Source organism: Mastomys coucha, unplaced genomic scaffold (assembly GCF_008632895.1).
Source record: "Mastomys coucha isolate ucsf_1 unplaced genomic scaffold, UCSF_Mcou_1 pScaffold15, whole genome shotgun sequence".
NCBI classification, from domain to species: domain Eukaryota; kingdom Metazoa; phylum Chordata; class Mammalia; order Rodentia; family Muridae; genus Mastomys; species Mastomys coucha.
In genome coordinates, this window is record NW_022196897.1 from 77,879,499 (window position 1) to 77,898,827 (window position 19,329).

Here is a 19,329-nt window from a genome sequence, read left to right on the forward strand (position 1 = left end):
CTGTATCCATTCCTCTGTTGAGGGACATCTGGGTTGTTTCCAGTTTCTGGCAATTATAAATAAGGCTGGTATGAACATAGTGGAGCATGTGTCCTTATTACATGCTGGAGCATCTTCTGGGAATATGCCCAGGAGTGGTATAGCTGGGTCCTCTGGTAGTACTATGTCCAATTTCCGGAGGAACCGCCAAAACTGATTTCCTGAGTGGTTGTACCAGCTTGGGTTCTGGGGATCCAAACTCAGGTTGTCAGGCCTCCATAGCAGTACCTACACACTAAGCCATTTCCCCAGCTCCTGGACTTTGAAAGATGAATCTTTGAGAAGGATAAGTATAGGAAGAATATGCTAGATAAAGGGAATAACAAGTAAAAGCTCAGAGACAGATTTTACTCAGGGTTTAAGTCTGAATAGATCTCTGTCTATAGAGTGCTGGTGATTGAGAAAGATCAGAAAACTGAGAACTGTGAAGGGCTTGTAGTATCTGGCTGAAAAGCAGTAGTTAAGGGGGCCTACTTTGGCAAGTGTACTAATGTAGAAGAACCAGTTTGAGAAGAAGTCCTATTCCCAAGGTCCCAGTGTCTGATAGCAAAGGAAATTGGACAACACTGGTGCTTCTTTTAACCCTAAGGTTCTTGGATCTCTCTTGGTGTTAACTGACTTAGAAGGTTTTCCTTGATACTCAGCAAAGAGAAAATAATGAGAATTCTTTAAGTATGGGGGCCTCCTGAAGAGGAAGAGGAAGAAGCTATTTAATACTTGTCAAGCCTCAGTATGTTTACAAAATATCTACTTATAGTACTAATTTTTTTTTTATCAAGGATTGTGACCTGTTGCTTAGAAGTGTGTAATATTGCTTGACAGCTATAGAAATCCTCTTTCTGAACAAATAAAGGACATTACAAATGTTTATTTTGGGTAATGGAGAATAAGAAATGAGCAAAGGAAAGTAGAATATATCTAGATTGTGCCTTGGCTGAAAATGAGAAAATACAGACAGAAAGAATGTAGATGCCAGGCGGTGGTAGCACATGCCTTTAATCCCAGCACTTGGGAGGCAGAGGCAGGCGGATCTCTGAGTTAGAGGCCAGCCTGGTCTACAGAGTGAGTTCCAGGACAGCCAAGGCTACACAGAGAAACCCTATCTCAAAAAAACCAAAAAAAAAAAAAAAAAAAAAAAAAAAAAAAAAAAAAAAAAAAAAAAAAAAAAAAAAAAAAAGAATGTAGACATCCAGGAAGTACAGGGAGGATGATATAACCACTTAGATTTATATGTTGTTTTATCAGAAAATGCACAATATGAATATAAATTTGTATAATATAGACATCTGAGATTAGGAGCTAAAATAGTGGAGGACAAGAATTTGTAAATTATAATTATCTCATATTACTTTTGCTTGGAGAAAACTAAGGCTCTGTTGTTCTAGGAGGCATACATTGTTAGGTTTCTTATAAAGGATGTCAGCTGGGACAAAAATTTAAGACCTTTGTACGTGTCATATGTGGAAATAGAGGCTGTGCCTCAGTTTCTAATAGGAGCTAGTAAGAAAAGGACTTGACCAAGATCACTGTGCCATTCAGAGACAGGAATGCTAAGTAGGTCTTCTGATACTTGTTCTTAGACAATTTTTTTTTTTTTTAAATATTTACCAAAATCAACAATACTGTTGGGAAGACAATGGCGTTTTGAGCTTTTTGATGCAATAGATTTATCCCCAAGGCTCATGTCAGAGCTGTTTGTCACTGAAGAACAATGACAACCTGACTGTCTGGTCAGTGCTCAGACAACAGTCTGTAGGGATATTTTTTATTCCTTTAAATTATGGTCGTTCTTTGAGGCTATTAATCCTGGACATTTAGCAGACTGCTGTTGTGTCTCTGTTGTCCTGGAGACATGTTTCATTCAACATAATATCTTAGAAGCTTGTTTGAAGGATGTTTTTTCCTTTATAAAATAGTTTGAAACAAAATTTTAGTCCCCCACCCCCCAAATACCCCTTGAGAGTTAATCAAAGATGCATAGAATTCAACAACTGGGAAGGCCATTAATAGTACAGTCAGTTTCTGTCCTGCTGGCTTAAACACAGCTTCTGAATGTTAAAATTGATGAGGACTTCTCTGATGTTCTGTTAAAAAAGAAGTCCTCCTTGGTAGAAAGACAGTACTAGCATATTTTCATACTTTGTTCTTTATTTCTTTCCCATAAAACGTTGTTAGCTATATTATGTTAGAGCCCAGTATTTAGCACTTGCTACTATTGCTAATGTCAACCAACTGTAGATCTGTTCATTTGGCATTATCTTCAGTCACTTTTTGACTTATTTCACTGCTTTCTAACTCTTGCAGCTTGCTTTCTGCTGACCTTGTGTTAGCAGTGAAGTGAATGGTAGGCTCCTCATCTTCTTAAAATATCTTATTTTAAGTACATCTAATTCCTTTGGTCTTTTCCTGGAACTCTTGTCATTATCTTTCCCCCAAATCTCCTATGTACCAAATTTGTTCTTCTATCCCCAGTCACCTCCAAACCCCCTTCTTTCTAGGCAATAAAATCTGTTATTTCTCCTACCTTGAGTTTATTTGGAGCTATGTCAAAATTATTTCCCAGTCTTGTCACCCACTTTGGCTTTTGAACATTCTGATCACTGCTACATTTACACATTTTTTTCTTTTCCAGGTTTATCCTGGTCAGTAACCATTTGTGCTGCTCATCTGTCATGTTGTTTTCTCCTAGACGATTTTTCTGGTTTCTCCCTCAAACAACATCTCATTCGTGTGTTCCTCATGTTTCATATTTTCCTAATAGTTGTGGTTCCTGTCCTGTCGTTTTTCTCTGTTGCTGGAGCCCTAACACTGAATTCAGAGGCTTACTTGCATGATGCTGAGATGCTATTCAGCTCCTGCTTACCCATCTTTAGTCAAGGTGCTAAGATTAAGACCCGCATAGAGATTTCCACTCACTTGTATGTTGTTCCATAGTGCTCTCCATCTTTGCCTGTATCTGAGCTATCTGTGCCTACTCTCTGTCTCTGTCTCTGTGTGATTAGTGATTGGGTCTTACTATGCAGCCCAGATTAACCTCTTGAGTGCTGGGATCACTATATGTGTGTCGTCATATCTGACTTGGTCTTATTTTCCTTTATATATCATATTTCAGTAGTCTGTAAACATTTTAAAGCTATTACCTGTGGCTGTATTTCAGCCCACCCTCCCCATTTCTTTAGTTGCTATGTAATTGTATGTGTGCATGTGTGTGCACATTATAGCTCTTATATAACATAAAATTACTATTTTGCCTCCCCCTTTAAATGTTATTTATTTTATAAACATTGATAGGTGTTTTGCCTGAATTCATGTCTGTATGAGGCTATTAGATCCCCCGGGACTGGAGTTACAGACAGTTGTAATTTGCCATGTGGGTGCTGGGAATTGAACACTGGTCATCTGGAAGAACAGCCACTGTTCTTAACCACTGAGCCATCTGTCCAGCCCCCACCCCCTCTTTTGGAAAATAGAAAGAATAACTGCATTTAGGTCTTAGGTTTTAAAAATAGCAAAAATAGGTTTGTGATATATGTAAGAGTCAAACTTTGCCCCACTCGTCCTTGTCACTTGATATCCTTATCTCTCACCAGGCTTTCTGCTCTCTCAAAAAGCATTGCACCTCATCAGTACTGTCCACTACCCTGCCCTTCATATCTGGTAATCACAGATAATAATCCATGTTACCAGAAAAGATGGGTCTATGGACTTGTAGGGACCTGTGTCAGCTCCATGGGTGATTTGTAGGAAGAGCAGCTCAGTCCAGACCCATGGAATAGAATCTACCCTATAATGTTGCCATCTAGCTTTGTTTTCAGTCTTCTTAAGGCCTGGGGGCCTCTCTATGTTCCATTCATGGAAGACTTTTAAAGTTTAAAATGTTTTCTAAACTCCTTTCATGATAATTGTTTACAATCATTGATAAATTCACAATAACAAAATGCTATCATTACTTTAGTTGTACTTTTAAATTAATTGGTACTTTAACTTGTCATAACCTAAATCATATATTTGAAAAATAACAATATTGAGAGCTGTCTTTATTTAATACTCAGCTTCTTTGTATGCATGTTAGGAGCTCTGCAGTACTTACATTTATGCAGCTTCTGATATATTTGTATATGTTCATGTGTGTGTGTGTATACATGCTTATTTATGTACCTGTGTGGATATGTATGTAGACATCTATTGAGGAGGATGTATGCAGATACGTGTGTGTGTGTGTGTGTGTGTGTGTGTGTGTGTGTCTGTCTGTCTGTCTGTCTGTCTGTCTGTCTGTGCGTGCACTTGAAGATGATGTTGAGTATCTTCCTTGGTTGTTTCTTCACTTTAATTGTTTTTTTATTAGATATTTTCTTTATTTACATGTCATATGATATCTTTCACTTTATTTCTTAAGGCAGGATCTCCCAATGAACCCATAGCTCCCTAAATCTGGTTAACCTAAGCTAGTTAGCCAGCTTGCTTTTGGGACTCTGTTTGACTCCACTTTTCTAGAATTATAAGCTCCTCTATAAATACCAGCCCAGCTTTTTTTTTTTAAATAATAAATGATTTATTTATTTTGTATACAAAATGTTCTGACTTCATGGCCAGAAGAGGGTGCCAGATCTCATTACAAATGGCTATGAGCTACCATGTGGTTGCTGGGAATTGAACTCAGGACCCCTGGAAGAGCAGCCCGTGCTCTTAATATCTAAGCCATCTCTCTAGCCCCCAGCCCAGCTTTTATATGACTTCTGGTGATCTGAACTCCAGTCCTCATGCTTACATGGCAAACTTTTTATCCAGTGAGCCATCTTTCTAAACCCCCATCTCTCTTAAATTATACCTTCCTTTACCTTCCTTTTTACTACCTGTGTAATCTTATCTTTCTCCTTATCCTTCCTTTTATACCCAGAGTTTCAAGTCAACAAAATACAGTATCTTAGGAAAACAAGAGTGTATCTTTTCATTGGGATGTGGGACCAAAATACGTACTTCTAATGGATCAGCTTCCAATAGCCTTGTTATTGATTGCTCTTAATGCTCAAAAACCTTTAAAGATTTTTGGTTTTAGCTAGTACAGCTCCCAGTGAGCCACTTAAAAGCCAGAGTGGTTCCAGGGGTAGTTTGAAGATTATCTCATTGATTTGAAGATAATCCAAAGATAATCCAATTCAGATGCCCCATATCAGGCTTTCAGAGGTTCATTTATTTGAGTTGTTTAAGCAGCTAATTAACTGCTCTGTCCAGCCAGTGCCCTTTAGGTTATTGTTTCTTTGATGTGTTGGAAACTTAAGCCACATGCAGTTCCTTTCCTCTTTTTTTTTAGGAAACAGTAAAATGTAGTCAAAAGATCCAAAGCTCTTTCTTGAATCATCAACCACATTCTAGCCTGTGACCTTGGATTTGCCTGTCTGATTCTTTAGTTTCCTTATGTAAAATCAGACTAATAACAGCTCATGGAATAACTAGGATGACATTAACAACACTGATCTTAGCAGGCACTTAATAAATGGTGGTTAAAAATCTATAATAAAATGTTATCAAATGACTTTATTTAGAAGTGCATTTTCTAATATTTTTCATCATGGTCAGTTTTCCGGTTTTCAAAGAAGAAACTGTGGACTTTTCCTTATTTCTGTCTTTTCTTTTTTTGTGATACTAAAGAATGAACCTGAGGCCTTGCATATGCTAGGCAGGCAAGGGCTATCACACTGAGTTACAGCTCTAGCTCCCAACCCCTGTCTCTCTCTGTCAGTCTTTCTTTCTATCAAGGGGATCAAATGAAGAAAAAGGTATTCCTCGGCAAGGTGTGGTGGTGCATGCCATTAGCCTCAGCACTCAAGATGTAGAGGCAGGTGGATTTCTGAGTTTGAGGACATGTTGGTCTACACAGTAAGTTTCACGACAGCTAGGGCTACATAGAGGGACTCTGTCTCAAAAATTAAAGGAAAGAAGAATAAATTCTTATGTAGCCTTTCCAGATTTAAGATTTAAATATGGCTTCACTTTCAGATACTACCACAGAGTTCGAAGACCACATTGACTCATAGTTGGCTTTTGGATACTGAATTAGTTAAGTTAGCCAATAGGTACCTGCTTACTTTGGGCTCCTTTCCTGAGTATAGGACTTTAGTTTCCAGATGCTTAGTTTTGGTGGCAGGTGAATAATTCTGCTTCAGTAACTGTCTTATATGTAGTCTCTCTGTTTTCTCCAGGGACAATGGTGACAGATCTAGGCACCGAGCTCCCCGAAATGCCCGAATGTCTGCACCTTCACTTGGACGCTTTGTCCCAAGGTAAGAACTGGATTGTAAGCATTGAAGGATCCTTGATGAAAGCCTAGGGCTTCATTTTTGTTTGTTTGGATTAATTGGTTTTTATAGTACTGGAACTGGAACTCAGCACCTTGCACATATTAGAGAAGCACACTGCCAATGAGCTACACCGACCTCTGGCCTTTGGATTTATCCACATATAGAATTGTTTCCTAGCCTCTCTATTCTGGTCCTGCCATTTTAAACATTTGATGGGAGATTATTAGCCACAGTGCCTAGAGATAGAAAAATGGCACCAAGAGTATACTGTTCAAAGTCTGTGTCAGAGTCTCATTTGGTAGTTCTAGTTGGCCTGAACTCACTGTGTAGACAGGGCTGGAACTCATAGATTTGCCTGCTCTGCCTGTGGTTGCTGGGATTAAAGGTGTGCATCATTCCTGGCTAACTTTTACTTTAGAAGAAGGGCAGTAAGGAGTTACACATTTAAAAAAGGACAAATTCTGTAGATTTTATGAATTTTTGGTTAGTATATCCCTTAGGCTATATTTTGTTATAACATATCTTTTGGGGCTCCAGTCTGGCCTTGAGCATGCACTATTCCTGCCTTAGTCTCCATCTTTATAAACCATTATGCCCAGCCTTACTTAGCCAATGATTTTTAAACTCTGTAGTATCTCCTTTGTTGTTTGGTCGTCTTTAGTTGGCTTTTTACATGTGGTTCCTTCTTATAGGCGTTTTTTGCTGCCTGAGTACTTGCCTTATGCTGGGATTTTTCATGAACGTGGACAGCCTGGCTTGGCTACTCATTCTTCTGTTAACAGGGTCCTGGCAGGTAAGGAAATATTTCTTTGGATTTTGAAATCGTGAAAGGCAGAAGGCTAAAAAGTCTTCCTCTTTCCCCTGTTTTGATATGATAGTTTCTTAACATCAGCTGAAAGTCTGTAGAGTGTTAGATACAGTTTCTTACTTCCAGACAAGAATCAATAGAGTTGAGAAACTATTTCTCTTGTCTAATTCTACTTCCTTCAGGCCTTTTTGTGAAAACAAACAAACAAACAAACAAACAAGGTGGGGCAGGGGAATAAGGGAAAAAACTTTTTTTCCCCTGAGACAAGAGTTTCTCTGTGTAGCATTAGCTGTCCTGGAACTTACTCTGTAGACCAGGCTAACTTTGAACTAAGATCCACATACCTCTGCCTCTCAAATGCTGGGATTAAAGGCTCACATACTGCCTGTCTAGGAAAGAGAATTTTTAAAACCCATTTGTTTCTTAATATAGGTAACTAAATCTTGGCTGTGTTTTAATTGGGTATCTTGTTCATGGTTCAGTTGGTGAGATAGTCATGAGCTAGATCCTGTGATTTTAATTAACAGCCTAATGCACAGATCTCACCCATTTGCTTCTGCCAGCCTGTGGAGATTCCAGGCACTGGAGTAGTTTGAGAAAGGAGGAGGGAAGAAACTCATGGAGGCAGCTCAGAACTCCACAGGGTAGAAAAGAGGCCAGGCAAGCACTGCTGGAGTGGTTTATGATGAGGGGACCCCTTTAGTGACCCATGTTTAGGGCTTGGAGGCATGGTATGACCAAGTTCTGAGACATGTTGTATGCAGCTGCTTCTGGACAGTCTCCAGAAAAGGGAACAAAGCAGAAATCCACTTTTTGTGGTGAAGATTATTTCATCATTACATCCTTTGTCACCTTTCCATCATTTTCACTACGAACTTATATAATTATGTCTGAAAAGACACAAAACGAGTTCTATTAGGCATATCTTTAAAAGGGCCTTTATTAGAACAATAATTTAAATGGTATTCTGTTCTGGAAAACCTGGACCGTGTGATGGTTAAAGGTGGAAAGGCAGCCAGCGTGAAGATTTCACTGGGGGGTCTATGAGAGTGTAACACACTGTTAGCTTTGGTTCACAGGTACTCTCCCCACCCCATCTGTCTGTCTGTTCGTCTCCTCCCCCCCTTTCCTTTCCTTTCTTTTCCTTCCCTTTTTTCTCTTTCCTTTTTTAAATGCAACATAGTCTCATTGTGTACCCCAAGCCTGGAATTTGCTACTTAGATCAGGCTGATCTCTGACTCCCGAGTGCTGAGATCAAAGGTAGAAAGGTATGCATCTCTAAACCCAGGTATTTTAGGGAATTTTGTTTTGTCTTGAGACAAAGTCTCACTATATATTCTTGATTGGCTTAGAACTTGCTTTGGAGACCAGGCTTCTCTTAAATTCATAGAGATCTGCCTGATTCTTCCTTCCAAAAGCTGGGAGTAAAGGCCTGAGCCACCTTGCCCAGCTTTATTACAATGCTGTTTTGGCAGCTAGCAGGCCATAGGATCTGGTCTTCCCCTTGATCTAACATAAAATTCTAGAATCCCACAATCCTCAGGAGTTTCTCTGCCAGACATTAGGACTTCATAGGCCCTGGCCTGGTAGGTGAGCTGATTATTCCAATCTCCAGTTGGCTGTTGGAAGGTGACTCTAGCCCTAGTTGTTAAACACTGGATTTGTGCCTCTCTGTGCATGTGGCTTGGTTGAAGGCTTGTAAAAGAGAACCACTAATCACTTGCTGCCAGGCAATGATACCAAGGAGCTCTTCTGCCCTCTTCTTTGTTCCAAATGTCTGTCTCTGTCACTCTATATGGCATAGATTGCTTTTCTGCCAGCAAAATCTCTTGTTTCGTTGATATTAAAAAAGCTTTTTTTTAAAAAAATAACAGTTGTATAGTTTTTCCTTTTTTCCTTTGCTGTATAATTCTATACCTTTACTTTCCATTCCTTACCTTCAGACCAGTGGCCTGATCCCTGCAGGCCTGTTTATTCTTACAGATGCATTTGACTGTAAGGGGTCATGTTGTAACATTTTATAGGTTATGTATGGGTATGACATCTACAGGGAAAATTTGTCTATCAAATGATTCTAAATGTCATCAAGAGAAGAAAATGTACACTTCTAGAACCTTGTGCCTGAGTTAGCAATTATTTCTTTTCATCATTAATACTCATTTTCTCTATCAATATTAGCATGCCTATTGGGACTTCTTTGAAGCTGTCATCATGTATAGATATTTGTATATCCCTCCAAATTCTGTTAACAGCTATGTCCTTTTTTCTTTATCTTTGCTTTTTGAAGCACTAATAGTAACAGCAACCAGAACCCAAGTGTGTATTACTAGGAAACATTTTAAGTACTTTAAGTACTTTAGGAATGCTTTGTTTTAGTTCTGCAGTAGTTCTGAAACAACTGGTGTTATATAATGAACACTGGAGGAAACCCTGGTGTCCCTGGACATGCCTCAGCGATGGACTTGGAAGACTTCCCTCCACACCATCTTCTAGTCTGCTGCTCCACAATTATCAGGGTAGACTTCCTACTCTAAGACCCTAAGGTAGAAGATACAAAGGGCTCCTGGGAAGCTTTTGGTGACCTTCAGAATTTTTCTTCATCACTTTTTTTTTGTTTTGTTTTAAATGCTTCCTAGGCATGATCAAAGCTTTTATATCTGAGTGGTGATTGCTGAGGGAAATATTACTATAATAGTAGACTTTTCTCTGAGCCTTCTTTTTCTCCTGGGTATAAATGTTTTGCTTTTTATTAAACTTACTTATGATCATGTAGTTGAGGTCCTATAGTAATGACTTTCAGAGTACAAGAGAAATTGGTCTTTAAACAGTAAGTGTTCCCAATTTTCTTAGAAAGGATCTTTTCACTTCTATGATTGGAACCAGATCGTGATGGTCTTAGAACAGTTACACTTGGCATGTACTTGTTCTGCTGTGGTTACAGTCCAGTCAGTGTTCTGTAAAAATTATTTCTTAATGGTAAGTGGGTCTTTACAAAGGGGTAGTATGGAAATTCAGCAGATATAGAGGGATAAAGCGAGCACACATCTGTAATTTTAGGAATTGTGACCAGCATTGTGGTGGCCGATGAGTCTCCAGTGGGCTCTCAAAAAAGCTATTCTGAAACATCCATAAAAGTAGATTTATGGAAAATTAAAATCCTTTAAATATGCTCTCTTCCACCAGAGCCTGGAAGTGATCATAGACAAACTGAGCCCTTGTACCCAGGCGCCAGTGGTTTGTTAATCTTCATCCCTTCTCTTTTATTTTTTGTTTTATTTTGTGTTTTCCCCACAATTTTTTAGGTCCCTACTAGTCTCCAGTTAGCTATCAACCCAGGGTAGCACAGACTCTGTACCCATATTTAAAGAAATATATATACACTAAAATGCTATGGCATCTCCTAACACGTTCATGGAGAGGGGCCATGTAGCAGTCTAGAAAGCTTTCCTTGTTGACATTTTAGCAGACTGGTATTGAAATGAAGCTGAGCACTGCCTCATACATTCCCATAAATTGTCTTTGTAAATCATTTTTCTACTCTGGGAAGTGAGTGTTGGTTTTAGTATTTCTACCCAGCAGAGAAATCACTTCATTTGCCCAGCATCGTACTATGAGAGACAGATTTGGGAGATCAAAGCTGATCTGTCTAACCATCTTCTGTCTTCTGAGCCATTTTGCTTGAGTTAAGAATCTTGCAAAAGGTTCTTAAGCTTATAATAGTATTCAACGTGTTTGAAGCCTCAGAGAAATGAAACAAGAAGTCCTGGCACAGGACAGCTTCCTTTTAATTACTTAAAGAACCAAAATCTTCTGAAGATAGGGTCTGAGTAATGTAGGGTATGTTATCTACCCTGAAGTCTATCCTCTTGACTTTCATCCTAATGAGCATCTGTTCCTGGCAGATGTGAGCCTGATATACTTAATTCACTATTTTGATTAAAATCAATGGGAAGTGTCAGACTTTTCTTGCTCTTATCCACAGGTCATTAGAATCTAGTCAAATGTCCTAGATTAGAGATGGGCTTGTGCCTAGTCATCTTTGTTTCTCCCTTGACACTTTAGCCCAGCGGTTCTCAACCTGTGGGTTGTGACCCCGTGGGGGGGGGTGGTGGTGAGCTACTCTTTCACAGGGATCACTGAGGTCATTGAAAAATACAGATACTTACATTCTGATTCATAACAATAGCAAAATTACAGTTGTAAAGTAGCAATGAAGTAATTTTACAGTTTGGATTCACCACAATAGGAGGAACTATATTAAAGGGTCATGCATTAGGAAGATTGACGACCACTGCTTTAGTTGGTTAGGGATGCCTTGTTCATTTTCCACATACTTACACCTGTCTCCATTTTCTTTTTCCTTCTCCTAAAAAAAAAATCTCTGATTTAATTTTGGTGTGGCTTAAGAACATACTCTATGATTTCAGATATTTAAATTTTTTTTAATTTTGATTTTTTTAAAGATTTATTTATGTATATGAGTACACACTGTAGCTGTACAGATAGCTGTGAGCCTTCATCTGGTTGTTGGGAATTGACTATAGGACCTCTGCTTGCTCCGGTAACCCCGCTCGCTTAGTCCCTGCTTGCTCTGGCCCAAAAATTTATTTATTATTATAATAAGTACACTGTAGCTGTCTTCAGATGCACCAGAAGAGGGAGTCAGATCTCATTACAGGTGGTTGTGAGCCACCATGTAGTTGCTCGGATTTGAACTCAGGATCTTCGGAAGAGCAGTCAGTGCTCTTACCCGCTGAGCCATCTCACCAGCCCTAAATATTTTTTTAACTTGGTTTTTGGCTTAGCATATGGGCTAACCCAGCAAATGTGCTTGATGAGAATGTGTTGATGTTAGATGAAGTTGTGTAGATCCTTGGTTAATAGTGTTAAGGCATTGCGTATCCTTGTTGATTTTGTGTCTTGTTCTATCCATTGTCGAGATGATATTGAAACAAATTATTATTGCTGAATTGTGTGTTTCTCCCTTTAGTGTTGTTACTTTTTTATTGAAGTGCTTTTGACATTGTCATTAGGATATCTCTACTTGTATTTTTGTCCTAGAGTCTATTTTTATATTTGTATGACTAGTCTGTCTCTTTTGTGGTTTCTGATTGCATGATATATATTTTTCATCTTTCGTTTTAAACTTAGTTGTTTTTATGTTTGTTTGTTTGTTTGTTTGTTTGGCATAGTTTCATTGTGTAGCTCAGGATGGCCTGGAACTTACTCTCTAACCCAGGTTAGCCTCAAACCCACAGTGAGCCTCCCATGTATAAGCCACTATGAGTGCGTTTTATTTAGATTTCTTTTTAACCAAAAGAAAGCATATGGTTGTACCTTAGTTTTAAAAAATATATTATTTGTGTATATGTATATGATTTGTAAATGTGTGGACATGCATGTGTCATGTACAACTAGTACATTCTGCGTAAGAGGACAGCTTTAGGATTTAGTTCTTTCCTTCCACCAAGGATTCTGGGGATAGAACTAGGATTGTCAGGCATAATGTGAGCTTTTACTTGCTGAGCCTTCTCACTGGCTCACATCTTTTTACTTGAGTCAGACGGTCCTGTCTTTGGATTATTAATTCACATTTAAAGTTATTATTGTGGATTTTTGTCCCATCATTTTGTGTGTGTTTTCTGTATCTTTAGTGTGCTTTTTTGGTTTGCTGTCTTCTACTATGACTTTGTATTATATGATATCATCTACCATACCATTTTAATGCCATTACTGATTTTCAAAGAATATTTATTAGAATTTGCTTGATACTTATATACACTTGATTCTGGTAAGATAGGTAAACATTGTTCTCCATAGCTCTGTTCCCCTCCCTCTGTTGTGCTGTCCTTGGAATGTATGTAAAATCTAGAGATACTACAAACATAACTTAATTGCTTTTTGTAATCTTATGCCCCAAGCATGCTTCTGTTTGTTGACTAGTTTGGGTAAGACAGGCTGAAGAGATGACTCACTGGTTAAGAACATGTACTGTTCTTACAGAGGACGACCCAAGTTCAACTCCCACCACCCACATCAGGCAGCTTACCACTGCTTGTAACTCCAGCATCCAAGGGATGTCCCTAACTTCAGGTACATGCACATATACAGACACACAGAGATGTAAAATACATAGTAATAAAATATTTTCAAATTTTTGCTTTTCCTTATTAACTTATTTTCTAGTCTCCTTCCAAACACTATTTCTCATTTGATTATTTTTGTTCATTGAGACAGGGTTTCACTGTGGAGCCCAGCTTGACCTTATGCTTGCAATCCTACCTCAGGTTGCACAAATGCTATAATTGTGGATATTGTATTACCAGCACTGGCATTCTTCCTACTTTTATAAAACACTAGTGCTGGTGTCGGGCGGTGGTGGAGCATGCTTTTAATCCCAGCACTTGGGAGGCAGAGACCAGGCATATTTCAGAGTTCATGTCCAGCCTGGTCTACAGAGTGAGTTCCAGGGTAGCCAGGGCTATACAGAGAAACCCTGTCTCGAAAAACCAAAGAAACAAACAAACAAACAAACAAACAACCACTAGTGCCCTTTCTTACACTTGTCTGTTACACTAAGGACTTCCTATCAAGGTCTTTCCACCCTAGTTCCATTGACATCAGTGAACATCTGGGTTTTCTTTGTTTTTTTAGGAATTATTATAATTTGACAATCTGATAGCAACAGCATTGTTTAGTATAATAAATTGCTTTATCATGTATTTTATACCACTCTGCACTTGAACTTTCATTTTTGGGAAGATGTGTGATAATAGACACAGATGGGCTATCTTGGTATTTAGTACAAATAGAAACAAATACTGATTTTACATTCTTTCTCTCTCTCTGCTCTGTACACCTCTGGGACACTGTAGCCAGGCAAGTGAAGTAAGTAACACATTCCAACTCAACATCAATTAAGATGGCTGTTTATAACATTAGATAAATGGACAGTTAGTGGTGGTGGTACTAACTAGTGCTGCTTTAATAATTAATCTAACTACCTTTCCTTCTGCTTCAGTAATGAAAGTGAGGGTGATAAAGGGCTGGCTTGGTTGCCTGGGAGAGAGTAAATGCTGCACTCCCTGAGAACACAGTCCAGCTGCTGGCCAGCTGCAAGTAGAACTTTTTGCTTATTTGACACGGTTACACACTCTTTTATCACAGCCCTTCACCCTAGACTCTTAGAATACCAGTAAGAGGGCAGGTGAGATGGCTCAGCGGGGAAGAACACCAACTACTCTTCGGAAGGTCATGAGTTCAAATCCCAGCAACCACATGGTGGCTCACAACCACCTGTATCTGAAGACAGCTACAGTGTACTTACATATAATAAATAAATCTTTAAAAAAAGAAAAAAAAAAAGATGTGGGGCTGGTGAGATGGCTCAGCGGGTAAGAGTACTGACTGCTCTTCCGAAGGTTGTGAGTTCAAATCCCAGCAACCACATGGTGGTTCACAACCACCCATAATGAATCTGATACCCTCTTCTGTGTACTCATTTATAATAATAAATAAATCTTTAAAAAAAAAAAAAAGAATACCAGTAAGAGCTGTGCTTACTGAGAACCTGCCTCCAGTTGTCTCTGCTGTAGCCTGCACTCCTTCAGGCTTGTCAGTAAGCTTTACTGGCTCTTTACTGTTTGAGACTTGTTTTTTATTTTTATTTTTTTTATTTTTGAGTCTTTAACTTTTCCCTTTACCCCCAAGTCCTTTTTGTACTGTCATTTTGAAATACACAGCACTTTATAAATGCTTATTGCCTAGTTGTTTCCAAGGCACAGTGGGTATTATGAGAGAATTAAATGCCCTTGGGGAGTTTACAGTCTAGCCAAGGAATGACCTAATTTTGGTTTCTGTGTTGTTTTTGAGGGGTTGAGTTTGTTGGGTTTTTAAAATTGTTTGTTTGGGGACCTGACACTAAAAAAAAAAAAAATGAATGATTCCCCTAGAATTTTCATTGTTAGTCCAGATAGGTTAGCTCAGTTGCATCTTCATACTGGGCTTGTATGAGTGCTGTATGACTCCTAGTATAATTTGAAAAAGCATAGACTTTGTCCTCATTAATGGTTAGACTGCAGTCTCAGAAGGGCAGCTGCCATTTGCAGGTAAGTCTGTTGATGGGCAGGCTTTGGAATCAGATTGTCTGTTATGAAATATTTATTGTGCTCCTTCTAGCAGTTTACTCTCTGATAATTTGTCTAACGTTGGGACACAGGTTTTTCATCTGTATAATATACCTAAGAATAGAGCTTAGCATATAGGATTAAGGGTTAAATGAATTAGCAAATGGGGCATTCCTAAGCTGAAAATATGAAATACTCAAAAATCCAATTTATTGAGCATCGTAAAGTAAGGAGGAAAGCTTCACAAAATAGCACCTTATTTCATGTATAAAATTAATCAAAATAGTGTATGAATTACCTTTAGACTGTGTATACATTGAAATAAAACTTTTAAATTTTACTTGGGTCTCAACAATCCATAATCAAGGGGGGAAAGTCTAAAATTCAAAATACTTCTCAGCCCAGAATTTCAAATAGAGGATAATAAACTCACATATGTAAAGCACTTGAAATAAGATTGTGACACACTGTGTGAGGGTTTTGTTGTGGTTTGGTTGTTGATTGTTTCTTTGTTTGGTAAGTTGGTTGTTAGTTTTTTGAGATGTGTCTTGCTCTGTGGCCCATGGTGGCCTGGAGCTTACAATGTAGCTCAGTTTCACCCTAGTCCTCCAAAGTTTTGGGGTTACAGGCACAATTCACTATGCCTGCTTTACTGTACAATTTGCATTATAAAACTTGGCCCTTGGTATAAATTAGTATCCTCATTCATATTGTTTTCCTCTCTCACTAAAATTTTTTTTATTATATATTAAGGGAAGGATCACACAGGGAATAATATCCAGGCTGCCCTTAAACCCACTACATAGCATAGGATTACCTTGAATTTATTATCATCCTGCCTCAACCCCTTTAGTACTGGGATTAGAGGCATCTGCTTGCACACAGCTCTCTCTCTTCTGCATTCCTCAACATTGCTACTCTTCCTAGGTCTTGACAGGGGCTCTTTTCTTTGCAATGGTTGGAGAGTTATAAAAACTCAGGAGTTCAAATTCTAGGATACCAGTGTGTTGCACTTCAACCAGTGTGTTGAACTTCAACCAGTGTTTTGGAGAGTTATAAAAACTCAGGAGTTCAAATTCTAGGATACCAGTGTGTTGCACTTCAACCAGTGTGTTGCACTTCAACCAGTGTGTTGAACTTGAGTGTTTGCAGTCTTGTCTGCAGCTCTGTTACCCACGGGAAAAAGAGTGAAGAAGTCGCAAAGTTTACACTTTAAAAAACACTTTCCACTGGGCAGTGGTGGCGCATGCCTTTAATTCCAGCACTTGGGAGGCAGAGACCAGGTGGATTTCTGAGTTCGAGGCCAGCCTGGTCTACAGGAAAGCCAGGGCTACGCAGAGAAACCCTGTCTCGAAAAAACAAACAAACAAACAAACAAAAAAAACACTTTCCTGTGCTAATGAAGTACGTATCTGTTCAGCTGTCTAATGATTTGTTGCTGTGTAGTCAGGACAATAGAGAGTCCAGTTAGGATCAACATTATCTAGGAACAATTGCAGATTCCTGGAATGTACCCCGGGTGCATTGAGCCAGATACTTTGGTTTTAGGGTTTAGGAATTTCTGGGCTTTTTAGACAGGATGAGCATACACATTAATGAGAACGGTTTCCTCAGCAAGTGCATCTGAGCTGAAGCTGTGTGGCGTCAGGACTTCGCTTCCTGCTCCACAGGCTTCAGATGCCACTGCACGACCAACTCCCCAGTGCTCTTGAGGCACACGCTAGACATGGTTTCTTCTGTGGGATGTCCCTGTGGCAGGCTGGATGTGTATCAGTTGTTTGATGGCTGTGCGTCTTCTGTAGTCCGAGATCTTGGTCGCATCTTTTTTGCAGTATGGACGCCTCTTTGTACTTCTTATTCTTGTAACAATGTGCAGTTTATGAGGGTTCTGAGGGTCCCCACCATACATTTCATGATCTTCAGATGTAGGCTGAAACACTTGATCTGGAATGCTTGATCTGGTAATGAGAGATTCTGTACCTTTCTTCACAGTCTGTAGTCTGCCTGGAGGCCTCTGAAATACTGAGTGCAGAACCCCAGCCATAGGTGTGGTAATTCTTCTCTTTAGAGGCTCCACCAGGAGATCAGGGATGGGTAACACCAATGGTGATCAAAGTGGACAGCATTCCAGTCAGGGCTGCATAGTGGGAATCGGCAACCGCTGTGTCCACTCTGAATGTCCCCGAAGCAGGAAGGAGTGGAAGAATTTGTGTTTTAAAATGTCTTCTTGGTGTACTTTAAAATTTGAGAACCACTTTATAGAGTAACTCATTAAGCCAGGGGCTCAGGCAGAGGCATAAAGGGTATACATACATGCTAGAAACCCAAGAAGCATTTGTGCTGGTGAGTTCCTGATGGAGTAATTGATTAGGAATGAGGGAAAGTGAATTGGCTCATAGTCACTTGCTGGACACTAAGCTGGCACATCAAGTCTGTAAGCATTTATTAGGGTTTTTTTGTTAGATAGTAGAGGGTAAAGTATGTGATATTAGCTGTGTGAGCAAGGTACTGTGTCCATCTAAATATACAGTCTACCATCATAAATAGCTGCAAGAAAAGTATATTATGTTAAATGCTAAAGTAGCAGCAGAAACAGAAGCTGCGAGCTCAGAGGTCCTTAAAGCTTTTCTGAACTAGAAAACACTAGCTCATGTAGCTGTTACGCTGAAACAAGTTCTTGTCAAGTGTGTTAGCATTTCAGTCCCAGAAGTTGACCATATAACCTTGTGGTGGATTGAATGAGTAATGTCTCTTATAGGCTTAAGCCTTTGAACAGTACTTGGTCCCCAGCTGGTGGTAGTGTTTGCGAGAGGAATTGAAGGTGTGATCATGCTGGGGAAAATATGCCCTATCTCCAGTTATCTCTCTGCTTTGTGTTTGAAGATGTGATCTCTTGGCTTCCCATTCCAGATACCATGCCTGCTGCTTGTTGCCATGACTTCCCACCACTCTGTCTGCATTCTCCCTTTGAAACCATAAACTCTTTTTCTATAAGTTGCTTATGATCATTTTAACCATTTGCTTCTGATGTTTTTACCACAGCATCAGAATGGTAACTAAGACAACTTTTCTTCCAACTTTTAGTCTATTTGTCCTATTTGATCCTTTAAAAAAAAATCTGTAGAAGGCCCCACTGTTGATTTGTATTTTAAGTTGTCATCTTCTGGGACTTCTATAGACATAATATAATCTAAAGATTTAAGACCCATGGTTGTCTTCTGTGCTGGCTGGTTGTGTGTAAGTTTGTCAAAAGCTAGAGTCATTTGGGAAGTGGGAACCTCAGCTGAGAAAATACCTCTACTGGATTGGTGTATGGTCATTCTTGCATGGTATTTTCTTAATTCGTGATTGCTGTGGGAGGAATCAGCTCATTGTTGGGTGGTGGCAGCCTTGGTCTGATGGTCTTGGATGCTGTAAGAAAGCGTCTGAACAAGCCATGGTAAGCAAGTCAGTAAGAAAGGTTCCTTCCTCACCTCTGAGTTCCTGCCTCCATATGTCTGCCCAAACTTCCTTTGGTGATATGGAAGTGTAAGCAGAATAAACCCTTTCCGCCTGAGTTGCTTGTGGTCTGATGTTTTATCACAGCAATAGAAATCCTAAGACCTGTACTCCTTAGAATTACTGTTCATTTTGATTGTGCTTACTGAGGAGGTCTTACATCCTGAAATGATCCACTCCAATTCCCAGAGTTCTTTATGTCTCTGTTTATGATATGATATATGATTTGTTTATGATGTGATATGCTTTGGCACATTTGCATCCCCTAGAATAATTAATCCAGTTATCTAGAAATCTGCTCAGAGGATACAAGCAGTGTAATAGCCAAGTATGAGGTCAAATGGAGGCAGGTATAGTATTCATTTCTTTGTTTCCTTTTTTAAAATTTAAACTTTCTTTGGGAGCAGGAGTCTATTCTAAACTCAGGAAAGGCTTGAAACAGCCCTCTTTGCTGTCTTATGTCTCCATCAGTTTTTACTTGATGAGTATATGTGCTGGAAGGTAACAGTCCATGTAGACTCTCCATCATGTCTTTTAAAAACGATCGGTGGTAATGGTG

The 19,329-nt window shown here is 39.2% G+C and overlaps 1 protein-coding gene and 1 pseudogene across 7 annotated transcripts in view; one reads left to right on the forward strand and one right to left on the reverse strand.

The window, feature by feature from the left end:
- The window catches only part of Ambra1 (autophagy and beclin 1 regulator 1), a 190,533-nt gene that overhangs the window by 85,297 nt on the left and 85,907 nt on the right, over positions 1-19,329 (forward strand). For all 7 annotated transcript variants that reach the window (XM_031371037.1, XM_031371043.1, XM_031371044.1 and 4 more), the window contains 2 exons: positions 6,240-6,320; positions 7,031-7,131. In XM_031371037.1, coding sequence (XP_031226897.1) covers positions 6,240-6,320; positions 7,031-7,131 — 182 coding nt within the window. The remainder of the gene's footprint in view (positions 1-6,239; positions 6,321-7,030; positions 7,132-19,329) is intronic.
- On the reverse strand, positions 16,917-17,333 carry LOC116090485 (annotated as a pseudogene).